Source organism: Salmo trutta, chromosome 5 (assembly GCF_901001165.1).
Source record: "Salmo trutta chromosome 5, fSalTru1.1, whole genome shotgun sequence".
Classification (NCBI taxonomy): Eukaryota; Metazoa; Chordata; class Actinopteri; order Salmoniformes; family Salmonidae; genus Salmo; species Salmo trutta.
The window spans coordinates 25,056,131-25,069,155 of NC_042961.1; the positions used below are offsets into that span (position 1 = coordinate 25,056,131).

Below are 13,025 nucleotides of genomic sequence, written 5' to 3' on the forward strand. Positions count from 1 at the left end.
CATTAATTATTTGATTTCTCTCTCTCTAGAAAAAAAAACTCAATGGAATTGATGTAATTGAACCAACGTCGGTGAATTAGTTGTTTAATAAGAAAGTTTAAATTAAAAAAATGGGTTAATCGCTCAGCACTAATAGAGGAATGTCAGTGTCACCGGAAGCTACATGGTCAGGAAGGATGCAGAATATAAACAGTTATTCATCATAAAACTTAAAAATGGCAGAAACTGAAAACTAATATGAGGCTAATTCATTCTACCACGTTTTAACCCTTGATATGATGACCACATATTGCATCACTGTTCTATAAGGAATAGATACCATTGCAAATAATGGTCATAACTTATATAATCTTATCATAGAGCTAACAATGGTTTTAATGTTAATAAGCTTTTCATTAGACCCTGGGGTTCTCTTTCAATTGTTAGTTTAAATATCTCACTAGTGTGATTCACCAGAATCTCTAAGGACCTTGAAGAACCAAATGTACACGTCTGTAGGAGATAGACAAGTTGAGTGGCGAATGAGGGAGCCGCTCCCCTCATACTAAAGAGCCACTCGCCCGCCCCAATCATTCTCACCTCTCTTATTCTCAGAAGAGTCATATCTAGCTCTCCTCAGCACTTAATCTGTTTTCCTATTTAACTATTCACATGTGTGCCGTCAAGATTATGATGCCGAGCGCAGGGTTTTCAGCTCTCGTATTTTGTGTTGGGTGAATTTACTGAAAGGATTTTTACTTAGGGTAAGAATTAGCTTCACCGCTTTTCTTCCCTCATCTCCTGTTGTAGCTAACATCACAAGGCTAGCTGCTGAGACTTAGCTAGCTCAGCTGCAAGGCTTAGCTAACCAGGCTTGCTCGCCGTAAGGCTACCTATCCTACCGACTAGTTTTTCTACCTGGAAGCTCGCTCTCTCATTTAGTTCAACCCACTCCCGTGCCACGTTGACTAGACCAACCGTCTTAGCTTTTCTGCTTATCGGTTAAGAGACACGCTTTTGTTCTTCGCAAGACCAACAAGGCGCTAGCTTCCTTTAGCTGACTTTGTGCTTACAAGTTAGGCTACTAGCCCAAATGGCAAACACTAGCTACATTGACATTGTTCAAATATTAGCTTCTCCGGCTATCACTGTGTTAACTAGCAAGGCTACTTGCCCAAGTGGCAAACACTAGTTACGTTTCACTTTGTTCTTGGATTAGCTGTTTTTGTAGCCATGGAGCCTGCTCGCTCAGCCCAAGGGGTACCGAGCAAGGCCCCGGCCCCTGCTTCAGCACCGGCACATCCGTGCCTATGCGGAGCAACCATATGCAGGGAAACTATACCCGTCATGACCTGGTCATGTCTCCATTGTGTTTTTTTTGCTGCTAACACCCTCCGACGGAGAGTGCGTAGAGCAGCTCAAAATGGTTAGACTCCCACACTGAACATGCCTCGCAGACCCAGCCCTCATGGGAGAATGTCATGGATGGCTATCCCAAAGACATTTTCCACGGTTTGGCCCCGGAGAAGGGGGAATTGGACCTCGTCATCGACAAAGACAATGGCGAGGGTATGACTGACCTCCTCCAGGCAGCGGAGGAGGAAGAGGATGAGGAGGCGCAAGCCGTTACCTCTAGGCCTGCACATTCTGTACGGGAATTGAATGTTTAAGTCCCTACTACTGGCTTAACAGGCTGCATAATCTCTTAGCTATTGGCAAACCTAAACCAGACCTTTGGGATTAGATCTGTGTCATCAGAGACCTCAAACTCCAAGCCTCCAGGAGCGCCATTCAAGGCTGGAGCGGTAGAGGATGTGGCTCAACTTGTCTAGCCTCTCAGACAAGGAGAAAGCAGCCGAAGGAACTGTTTTCGCCGGCTGTCACCGCCATTTGTGGCAGAAGTGCAAACTTCGAAAGAAGGAGGGCGAAGCCTTCAATTTCTGCCTGCCTCCTAGACTGGAGAATTGTGGCTACCCGGCCGACCCCTCCACGAACCAAGGCTTAGTGGCAGTGAGAAGGCAATTCGCTGTCAACAGGGTTTTCCACAGGAATCCCTGAGTGACACAGCGGGCATCGATCCCACAGTCCAGGGATGACAGTTGGGAAAACGGTCCTTCGCTGCAGCAACATCAAGGTCCCGCCCATTTGGTTCCCCTGTAGGGAAAAACGGGGGCAGACCCAGGGGTACGCCCCCTGCGGCAGAGAGTGGCAGCCAACAGTTCTCCCTGTGTTCTGGCTTGCCATCTCTCGGTCTACAGTTACAAAGGGGTACAGACTGCAGTATGGTCTGAGACCACCTGTTTTCAACAGAATGTTTGAAGATATTTTTTTATTTCACCTTTATATTTTTAGTGACAGGGGGCAGTATTCGGAAATGATGAATGATGTGAATGATGAATGATGTGCCCAAATTAAACTGCCTACTACTCGGGCTCAAAACGTAGGATATGCATATTATTAGTAGATTTGGATAGAAAACACTCTGAAGTTTCTAAAACTGTCTGAATGATGTCTGTGAGTATAACAGAACTCATATGGCAGGCAAAAACCTGAGAAAAAATCCAACCAGGAAGTGAGTTGTAGTTCTTCTATCTAATCCCTATTCAAACTACAGTGTCTGTGGGGTCATTTTGCAATTCCTAAGGCTTCCATTAGCTGTCAACAGCCTTTAGAAACTTGTTTCATCCGTCTCCTGTTACTGGGCAGAGAATAGGAGTTCAGTCTATCAGTGGACTGCCTGGGACCAGTGAGTTGTTTACTGTGCGGGCACGTTGGTGCGCCTCTCCTTTTTCCTCTGTAATGAATACGCTATTGTCCGGTTGGAATATTATCAACGTTTTATGTTAAAAAGACCCTAAGGATTGATTGTAAACATCGTTTGACATGTTTCTATGAACGGTAATGGAACTATTTGACTTTTCGTCTCTGGTTCTGCGCTCTCGCGTTATGCCTTTGGATTAGTGACCTGAACACGCGAACAAAACGGAGGTATTTGGACATAAATATGGAGTATTTTGAACAAAAATAACATTTCTTGTGGGTGTGGGAGTCCTGGGAGTGCATTCCGACGAAGATCAGCAAAGGTAAGGGAAGATTTATAATACTAATTCTGAGTTTAGTTGACTCCAGAACTTGGCGGGTAAATGTATAGCTTGCTTTGATGGCTGAGCTCTGTACTCAGAATATTTAAAAATGTGCTTTCGCCGAAAAGCTATTTTAAAATCTGACACAGCGGTTGCATTACGGAGTAGTATATCTATAATTCTTTCAATAACTGTTGTAAAGTTTATCAACGTTTATGATGAGTATTTTTGTAAATTGATGTGCTCATTCACCGAAAGTTTTGGTGGGAATACATTTTCTGAACATCACGTGCCAATGTAAAATGGGGTTTATGGATATAAATATGAACTTTATCAAACAAAACATACATGCTAGCTAGCGCTAACTCCCCGAACGTTCAGTAAGTGTGTAGAGGAAGCCCTCACACCCCTGAGAAACAAGGGGTGGAGAATCTCCACCTACGATTACTTGCTTTGCTCCCCATCCCGGGAACAAGCAGTACGAGACACAACTTCCCTTGTAACCAACTCGGTAAACTAGACTTCAAGATTAGTCAAAAATGTATGTTTGGTGCCAACACAGAGAATAGAATACCTAGGCGTAATGCTGGATTCTCTCTCATATCAGGCAACACTCTCATCGTGTCATTCGGGAGGCTTGGTCATGTTCAAGACATGCCTCCGAGTGCTGGGGTTGATGGCATCCACAATCTCAGGAGTACCTCTCGGCCTACTGAGGATGATACACTTCTAGAGCTGGATGTTTGCCCAACATCTGTGTTATGGTCAAGCATCCGTAGATCTCTTCGCATTGCAAGAAATGTGCACTGCCCGTTGTTCTTCATGCTAGCAGGAGAACCACCACTTGGCAGAGGGTGTTGTTTTAAGATTTTCCTCCCCTCAGCCTCATACTCCCCACTCTGGCCAGAGTGAGGGAAGAATGCTTATCCCATATCTCGGTAGCACCTCGATGGCAAGGCAAGCTCTAGATAGCGGAGATCATTCTCCTGCTGTACGACGAGCCTTAGCAACTCCCGTTACCTTTCTAATCGACCTGGCCCAGGTATCCACAATAATTGAGAATTTCAATAAACATTTTTCTACGGCTGGCCATGCTTTCCACCTGGCTACCCCTACTCCGGTCAACAGCAATGCACCCCCCACAGCAACTCGCCCAAGCCTTCCCCATTTCTCCTTATCCCAAATCCAGTCAGCTGATGTTCTGAAAGAACGGCAAAATCTGGACCCCTACAAATCAGCCGGGCTAGACATTCTGGACCCTTTCTTTCTAAAATTATCTGCCGAAATTGTTGCAACCCCTATTAGTAGCCTGTTCAACCTCTTTCGTGTCGTCTGAGATTCCCAAAGATTGGAATGCAGCTGCGGTCATCCCCCTCTTCAAAGGGGGGAACACTCTTGACCCAAACTGCAACAGACCTACATCTATCCTACCCTGCCTTTCTAAAGTCTTCGAAAGCCAAGTCAACAAACAGATTACCGATCATTTCGAATCCCACCACACCTTCTCCGCTATGCAATCTGGTTTCAGAGCTGGTCATGGGTGCACCTCAGCCACGCTCAAGGTCCTAAACGATATCTTAACCGCCATCGATACTGTGCTGCTGTATTCATTGACCTGGCCAAGGCTTTCGACTCTGTCAATCACCACATTCTTATCGGCAGACTCAACAGCCTTAGTTTCTCAAATGACTGCATCGCCTGGTTCACCAACTACTTCTCAGACAGAGTTCAGTGTGTCAAATCGGAGGGCCTGTTGTCCGGACCTCTGGCAGTCTCTATGGGGGTGCCACAGGGTTCAATTCTCGGGCTGACTCACTTCTCTGTATACATCGATGATGTCGCTCTTGCTGCTGGTGATTCTCGGATTCTCTGATCCACCTCTACGCTGTATACATTCTGTATACTTCTGGCCCTTCTTTGGACACTGTGTTAACTAACCTCCAGACAAGCTTCAATGCCATACAACTCTCCTTCCGTGGCCTCCAACTGCTCTTAAATGCAAGAAGTACTAAATGCATGCTCTTCAACTGATCGCTGCCCACACCTGCCCGCCCGTCCAGCATCACTACTCTGGACGGTTCTGACTTAGAATATGTGGACAACTACAAATACCTAGGTGTCTGGTTAGACTGTAAACTCTCCTTCCAGACTCACATTAAGCATCTCCAATACAAAATTAAATCTAGAATCGGCTTCCTATTTCGCAACAAAGCATCCTTCACTCATGCTGCCAAACATACCATTGTAAAACTGACAATCCTACCGATCCTTGACTTTGGCGATGTCCTTTACAAAATAGCCTCCAACATTCTAATCAGTAAATTGGATGCAGTCTATCAAAGTGCCATCCGTTTTGTCAACAAAGCCCCATATACTACCCACCACTGTGACCTGTATGCTCTCGCTGGCTGGCGCTCGCTTCATATTCGTCACCAAACCCACTGGCTCCAGGTTATATATAAGTATTTGCTAGGTAAAGCCCCACCTTATCTCAGCTCACTGGCCACCATAGCAGCACCCACCCGTAGCACACACTCCAGCAGGTATATTTCACTGGTCACCCCAAAAGCCAATTCCTCCTTTGGCTGCCTTTCCTTCCAGTTCTCTGCTGCCAATGACTGGAACGAACTGCAAAATCCCTGAAGCTGGAGACTCATATCTCCCTCACTAACATTAAGCACAAGCTGTCAGAGCAGCTCACAGATCACTGCACCTGTACATAGCCAATCTGTAAATAGCCCATCCAACTACCTCATCCCCATACTGTTATTTATTTATTTTGCTCCTTTGCACCCCAGTATCTCTACTTGCACATTCATCTTCTACACATCTATCACTCCAGTATTTAATTGCTATATTGTAATTATTTCGCCAGTATGGCCTATTTATTGCCTTACCTCCCTTATCTTACCTCATTTGCACACACTGTATATAGACTTTTTCTATTGTATTGTTGACTGTATGTTTGTTTATTCCATGTGTAACTCTGTGTTGTTGTTTGTGTCACACTGCTTTGCTTTATCTTGGCCAGGTCGCAGTTGTAAATGAGAACTTGTTCTCAACTAGCCTACCTGGTTAAAAAATGGTGAAATAAATAAAATAAAATGTTACGCAGGGATCTGCTGAACCAGATGAACAGAGAGATTGTCCACCCTCACCTGGATGCAATGGCCTAGTCTGTGAGAGGTTAAATCTGGATGCGACAGGCCTGCTTCTAGGAGTCATTAAGACTATCCAGAGTGCTAGGGGCCCTTCCAGACACTCACTGTATGGAAATAAGTTTGGCGTTTTTGAGAAGTGCTTTGACCAAAAATAGATAATTCCTTACCAATGCTCTGTATCCAAGGTTTTATGCTTTCTGCTGGACCTTTTAGACAGAGGGAAGGCTTTATCCACTGTTAAGGTCTATCTAGCCGCTATCTCGGCCTGTCATATAACCTTCAACAAGAGCATGGTGGGAAAACACCCCATGGTATGTTGTTTTATGAAGGGGGTGCCTTGCATACAACCAGTTACCAAACTTTTACTCCTGTCATGGGATTTCTCTTGTGCTTGAGGCTTTCATAGCCTTTTATGCCACAGGAAAGCGTAGTGTTGAAATTCAGTTGAAGTCGGAAGTTTACATTCACCTGAGCCAAATACATTTAAACTCAGTTTTTCACAATTCCTGACATTTAATCCTAGTAAAAATTCCCTGTCTTAGGTCAGTTCGGATCACCACTTTATTTTAAGAATGTGAAATGTCAGAATAGTAGTAGAGAGAATTATTTATTTCAGCTTTTATTTCTTTCATCACATTTCCAGTGGGTCAGAAGTTTACATACACTCAATTAGTATTTGGTAGCATTGCCTTTAAATTGTTTAACTTGGGTCAAAACGTTTCGGGTAGCCACAAGCTTCCCACAATAAGTTGGGTGAATTTTGGCCCATTCCTCCTGGCAGAGCTGGTGTAACTGAATCAGGTTTGTAGGCCTCCTTGCTCACACATGCTTTTTCAGTTCTGCCCACAAATTTTCTATAGGGATGAGGTCAGGGCTTTGTGATGGCCACTCTAATACCTTGACTTTGTTGTCCTTAAGCCATTTTTCCACAACTTTGGATGTATGCTTGGGGTCATTGTGCATTTGGAAGACCCATTTGCGACCAAACGTTAACTTCCTGACTGATGTCTTGAGATGTTGCTTCAATATATCCACATAATTTTCCTTCCTCAGGATGCCATCTATTTTGTGAAGTGCACCAGTCCCTCCTGTAGCAAACATAACCATGGTCATTATGGCCAAACAGTTCTATTTTTGTTTCATCAGACCAGAGGACATTTCTCCAAAAAGTACGATCTTCGTCCCCATGTGCAGTTGCAAACCGTAGTCTGTCTTTTTGATGGCGGTTTTGGAGCAGTGGCTTCTTCCTTGCTGAGCAGCCTTTCAGGTTATGTCGATATAGGACTCGTTTTACTGTGGATATAGATACTTTTGTACCTGTTTCTTCCAGCATCTTCACAAGGTCCTTTGCTATTGTTCTGGGATTGATTTGCACTTTTCGCACCAAAGTACGTTCATCTCTATGTGACAGAATGCGTCTTCTTCCTGAGCAGTATGACAGCTGCGTGGTCCCATGGTGTTTATACTTGCGTACTATTGTTTGTACAGATGAATGTGGTACCTTCAGGAGTTTGGACATTACTCCCAAAGATGAACCAGACTTGTTGAGGTCTTGGCTGATTTCTTTTGATTTTCCCATGATGTCAAGCAAAGACGCACTGTTTGAAGGTAGGCCTTGAAATACATCCACAGGTACACCTCCATTTGACTCAAATGATGTCAATTAGCCCATCAGAATCTTCTAAAGCCATGACATCATTTTCTGGAATTTTCCAATCTGTTTAAAGGCACAGTCAACTTAGTGTATGTAAACTTCTGACCCACTGGAATTGTGATACAGTGAATTGTAAGTGAAATAATCTGTCTGTAAACAATTGTTGTAAAAATGACTTTTGTCATGCACAAAGTAGATGTCCTAACCGACTTGCCAAAACTATAGTTTGTTAACAAGAAATTTGTGGAGTGGTTGAAAAACGTGTGTGTATGTAAACTTCCGACTTCAACTGTATATCTCTTCTTTACGACCCCTTTACTGGTCTCCCTTACATCCGCAAAGCGAGTGGGTGAGCTATATACACTGTCAGTTCACCATTCGTGCCTACAGTTTCCCTAGGGATTTTCCAAGGTTACCTTGTTGCCCAACCCCGCTAAGGTTAGTGGCAATTACAATTGTCCCCCCTTGGAGCTTGTGGCTTTCCACCCGCCGCCTTTCCCATCAGAAATACAGTGTAGACATTGTTAATGTTGTAAATGACTTATGTAGCTGGAAACAGCAGGTTTTTTATGGAATATCTACATAGGCGTACAGAGGCCCATTATCAGCAACCATCACTCCTGTGTTCCAATGGCACGTTGTGTTAGCTAATCCAAGTTTATCATTTTAAAAGGCTAATTGATCATTAGAAAACCCTTTTGCAATTATGTTAGCACAGCTGAAAATGGTTGGTCTGATTAAAGAAGCAATAAAACTGGCCTTCTTTAGACTAGTTGAGTATCTGGAGCATTAGCATTTATGGGTTCAATTACAGGCTCAAAATGGCCAGAAACAAAGAACTTTGAAACTCGTCAGTCTATTCTTGTTCTGAGAAATGAAGGCTATTCCATGTGAGAAATTGCCAAGAAACTGAAGATCTCATACAACGCTGTGTACTACTCTCTTCACAGAACAGCGCAAACTGTCTCTAACCAGAATAGAAAGAGGAGTGGGAGGCCTCATATACAGTGCCTTCAGAAAGTATTCATACCCCTTGATTCATTCCAAATTTAGTTGTGTTACAGCCTGAGTTAAAACATTTATTGAATAGATTTTCTTTCTCACCCATCTACACACAATACCCTAGATTTGATAACCTAATTTACATAAGTATTCACACCCCTGAGTCAATACTTTGTAGGAGTCTTTTTGGGTAAGTCTTTAAGATCTTTGCACACCTGGATTGTACAATATTTCCCCATTATTCTTTATAAATTCTTCAAGCTGTGTCAAGTTGATTGTTGATCGTTGCTATTCAATGTTGTTTTGGTAAGCAACTCCAGTGTAGATTGGACTTTGTGTTTTAAGTTATTGTCCTACAGAAAGGTGGATTTGTCTCTCAGTGTCTGTTGGAAAGCAGACTAAACCAGGTTTTCCTCTAGGATTTTGCCTGTGCTTATAGCTGTATTCCTTTTCTTTTTATCCTAAAAAAACTCCCTAGTACTTGCTGATGACAACACGATGCAGCCACCACCATACTTGAAAATATGAAGCGTGGTACTCAGTAACGTGTCGTGATGGATTTGCCCCAAACATAACGCTTTGTATTTAGGATTTTTTTTTTTAAAGTATTACTTAAGTACCTTGTTGCAAACAGGCTTCCTTCTTTTCACTCTGTCATTTAGTTAGTATTGTGGATTAACTACAATGTTGTTGATCCATCCTCAGCTCTCATATCACAACAATTAAACCCTGTAACTGTTTTAAAATCACCATTGACCTTATAGTGAAATCCCTGAGCAGTTTCCCTCCTCTTCGGCAACTGAGTTAGGAAGGACACCTCTATCTTTGTATTGACTGGGTGTAAGCTGAATCAATACTTAACCATGCTCAAAGGGACATCTACAAATCGGTGTCCTTCTTTGAGGCATTGAAATAGCTCCCTGGTCCTTGTGGTTGAATCTGTGCTTGAAATTCAATACTCAATTGAGGGAGCTTACAGATAATTGTATGTTAACCACTACTATTGAACACATAATTAGTCCATGAAACTTATTATGTGATTTGTTAAGCACATTTTTACTCCTGAACTTAAGGCACCCCATAAAAAAAGAGGTTGAATACTTATTGACATTTCAGCTTCACATTTGCTATTCATTTGAAAAAAGTTCGACAAACAACATTCCATTTTGACATTATGGGGTATTGTGTGTAGATCAGTGACACAAAATCAAAATTGTATCAATTTTATATTCAGGCTGTAACACAATAAAACGTGGAAAAAGTAAAGCAGTGTGAATAATCTCTGGCACTAGAGAGCTAAGAATGATGTAACATTAATATGTTTTTTATTGGTCTCCCAGGTTCAGTAATTGGTTCTGCGTTTATATAATCTTAGTATATTATTATAGAGCTAACAATGCTTGGGTCAGGTGAAACAAACATTTATAAATATCTATTCACGTGCGTGCCAGGTGTCATGTAGTCCTTATATAGGTGGTATCTCAGCCTTATGCATACCACTTTAAAAAAGCATTCCACAATGGTTTAACATTAATATGTTTTGATTTGTCTCCAGGCGAAGGGTTTGGTTTGTGGTCTTACTTCTCGCGGTTGAAGATCATGAACTCCGACTGCACGACTTCAAGGCACTCCTGCAGGTAGTCGTTCTCCTGAGGGCAGTGTAGGAAAGAGAATAGCCATGATCATCATCACCCACACAGGTCGACAATGATGAAGTACGAGATCAATCTCACCTCAATCAATCACCAGTGAGACCTGAAAGATTACAAACACCCCCTTCTTCCCGCTTTTAAATCACGCCCAGTGATTTGTTTGTGTGCTTTCCCTCAAATTGGATGTTTGGCACAGGACAAAAATAGAAGCTTATATTTCTGAAAGCACTTGGAGGCATGACATCACCACTGATGGCTTCATAATTTAATCATCTAGGTAATAACTGAGCCCCCTCACACACTAGAAGACTGCTCAGGCCCGGAGTAAGATGGGGGCTATTGTTAGAAGATACAAGCTTTACTGCTTTTACAGCACCCAGAGATCACTCTTGATAACACTGAAGGTCAACATTAATAATGTGGTGCTCGTAATGAGGGGCTTGGCTAATGAAAACACAGCTCATACATATGGATTGTCTAAAATCCATGGTAAATAATGGGCGCAATCACAGATAACAAGGTGGATTTCTTATAATACTGTAATCGTGTAAGAAAATAACCGGCCTTTAATATAAAAAGATTCATGATATTCATGAAATGAAGGGAGAAAAATAACAAGATCTGCCACACTCTCCTAGCATTATTTAACAGGGTCATTTTTTGGGACAACATAGAACATCTCTAACTGGACAAATTCAGGTAGTCCCTCCATGTTTTCTTCCATTTGGTTGACTTGTGTCTGTATTCTGTTTGTACATTGTCTATTGCTGGCAGCACCTATTCCCTAAGTCAAATTCTGGGTATGTGTAAATGTACTTGGCGAATAAAGTGATTCTGATTGTGATTAACATGACCCAGGTACAGTCAGTAGTGACTGGTTGATGTGACACTCACAGACTGAGAATCCTTGCTGGCTTCCCGTGACCTGTTTTTGGCCAGCCTCTTCTTCTTCTTGTGGAGGGGACGAGATTCTAGTATCATCTCCTCCAGCTCAAAGGTGGGGTCGCAATGCAGACGGCCCTTCTGTGGAACCAAGACACACAGTACACTAATGAATAACTATATACCTAAATCCAGACACACGTACACACGCACACACATATGAACACACACATGCAAACATATTACAGGCTCCACAGCATGAATAAAATGGACTTGCATAGTTTATTGGCTACAATCGACTTATTATAGTTATTTATATTTATTTATTTAAGTACAGTGAAATGCTTAACTTGCAAGCCCTAGCCAACAGTGCAGTATTCAATATAAAAAAGAAATAGAAATAAGAGAGGAAGCTATTTATGTGTTGCACCGCTGTCCCTCGGTCGTGTCGTTGCCTTTGTTATCAACGTTCTACAGACACCACAGCAGTATTGATGCTCAAAAGTAGAACCAGGGCTAATGACTGTTTAGTCTAAATTACACTATAGGGGCTTGGGAATATGATGCCATTGCTAAAGTAGACACATATTCATGTTGTCAATGTACTTTAGACGGATGGCGATGTTGTCATTAACGAGCAAAGTTAATAAAAAATAGCTAGCAATGCTAATGTTAGCTAGCTAAAATCTGGAGGTCTACCCTCAATCTTAGCTAGCTAGCTAACGTTATAATGTATCTCAAGTCAATCTGCCATCATTTAAATGATGACAAAAGGTTTTCCGACTAATTATTTGCCTTCTTTAGAAATGTAATGTGTTTTCAAGACACAGTAATGCACTTTAGACCAAATCTTCATCAGCGCCCAATGAGGATGCATTGAGTAGAATGCTCAGTTGAACATCAGTCCTAAAACGAACGTTCAAAACAATATTGTGACGCAAATTGCAACCCATGAATATACAAGGTCAGTGGCAGTACCACATGTATGATGTGCAGGGATACTGGAGTATTAGAGGTAGATATGTACATATAGACAGGGATTAAGAGAAAGTGACTTGCAGCAGGATAAATAATAATACAAATAATAATAGCGAAGCAAATACTGGACATTTCACAGAATGTAACAAGTGTGAGAGACTGGGTTATGTATAAGACTACATGTGGACGTTTATGTGTCTGAATAAATGAACAAGATGAGATAATGTAGTTCATCTTATATACTGTATGTGTGAAGTGTGAATCAGTGTTTATGGTCCATAAAAAGGTGAAAACACAGCACACTGCCTTCTATGCTCCCATGTGCTAGATTTATGGTCCATACGTACGTTAGGAACAAACCCAGCCTCTATCTTCTTCTCGTACACAGCGTCCCAGTTGATGTCAGAGAGGTAGGGAGCCGTCTGCATGTCAGACAGGCTGGAGAAACGATGCTCTGGGTTCACCGTCAGCAGCTGAGAGGCACACACACAGAGATTATATTGTACATCATTTAGTTCCATTAAAAACTCAAACACTATCACCTCTACAGTATCCACTACATTGCTTTCTAATTTCTCCGCAGGGAAGAATAAAGTCGTATTGAATTGAAAAACCTTATGGCTTGTGACTAAAC

At 42.2% G+C, this 13,025-nt stretch overlaps 1 protein-coding gene across 1 annotated transcript in view; it reads right to left on the reverse strand.

Moving 5' to 3' along the window:
• The window catches only part of LOC115193952 (serine/threonine-protein kinase 32C), a 150,643-nt gene that overhangs the window by 3,835 nt on the left and 133,783 nt on the right, over positions 1 to 13,025 (reverse strand). The window contains exons 9-11 of the mRNA XM_029753110.1: positions 12,739 to 12,864; positions 11,426 to 11,554; positions 10,461 to 10,528 (exon numbers count right to left, since the gene is read on the reverse strand). Coding sequence (XP_029608970.1) covers positions 10,461 to 10,528; positions 11,426 to 11,554; positions 12,739 to 12,864 — 323 coding nt within the window. The remainder of the gene's footprint in view (positions 1 to 10,460; positions 10,529 to 11,425; positions 11,555 to 12,738; positions 12,865 to 13,025) is intronic.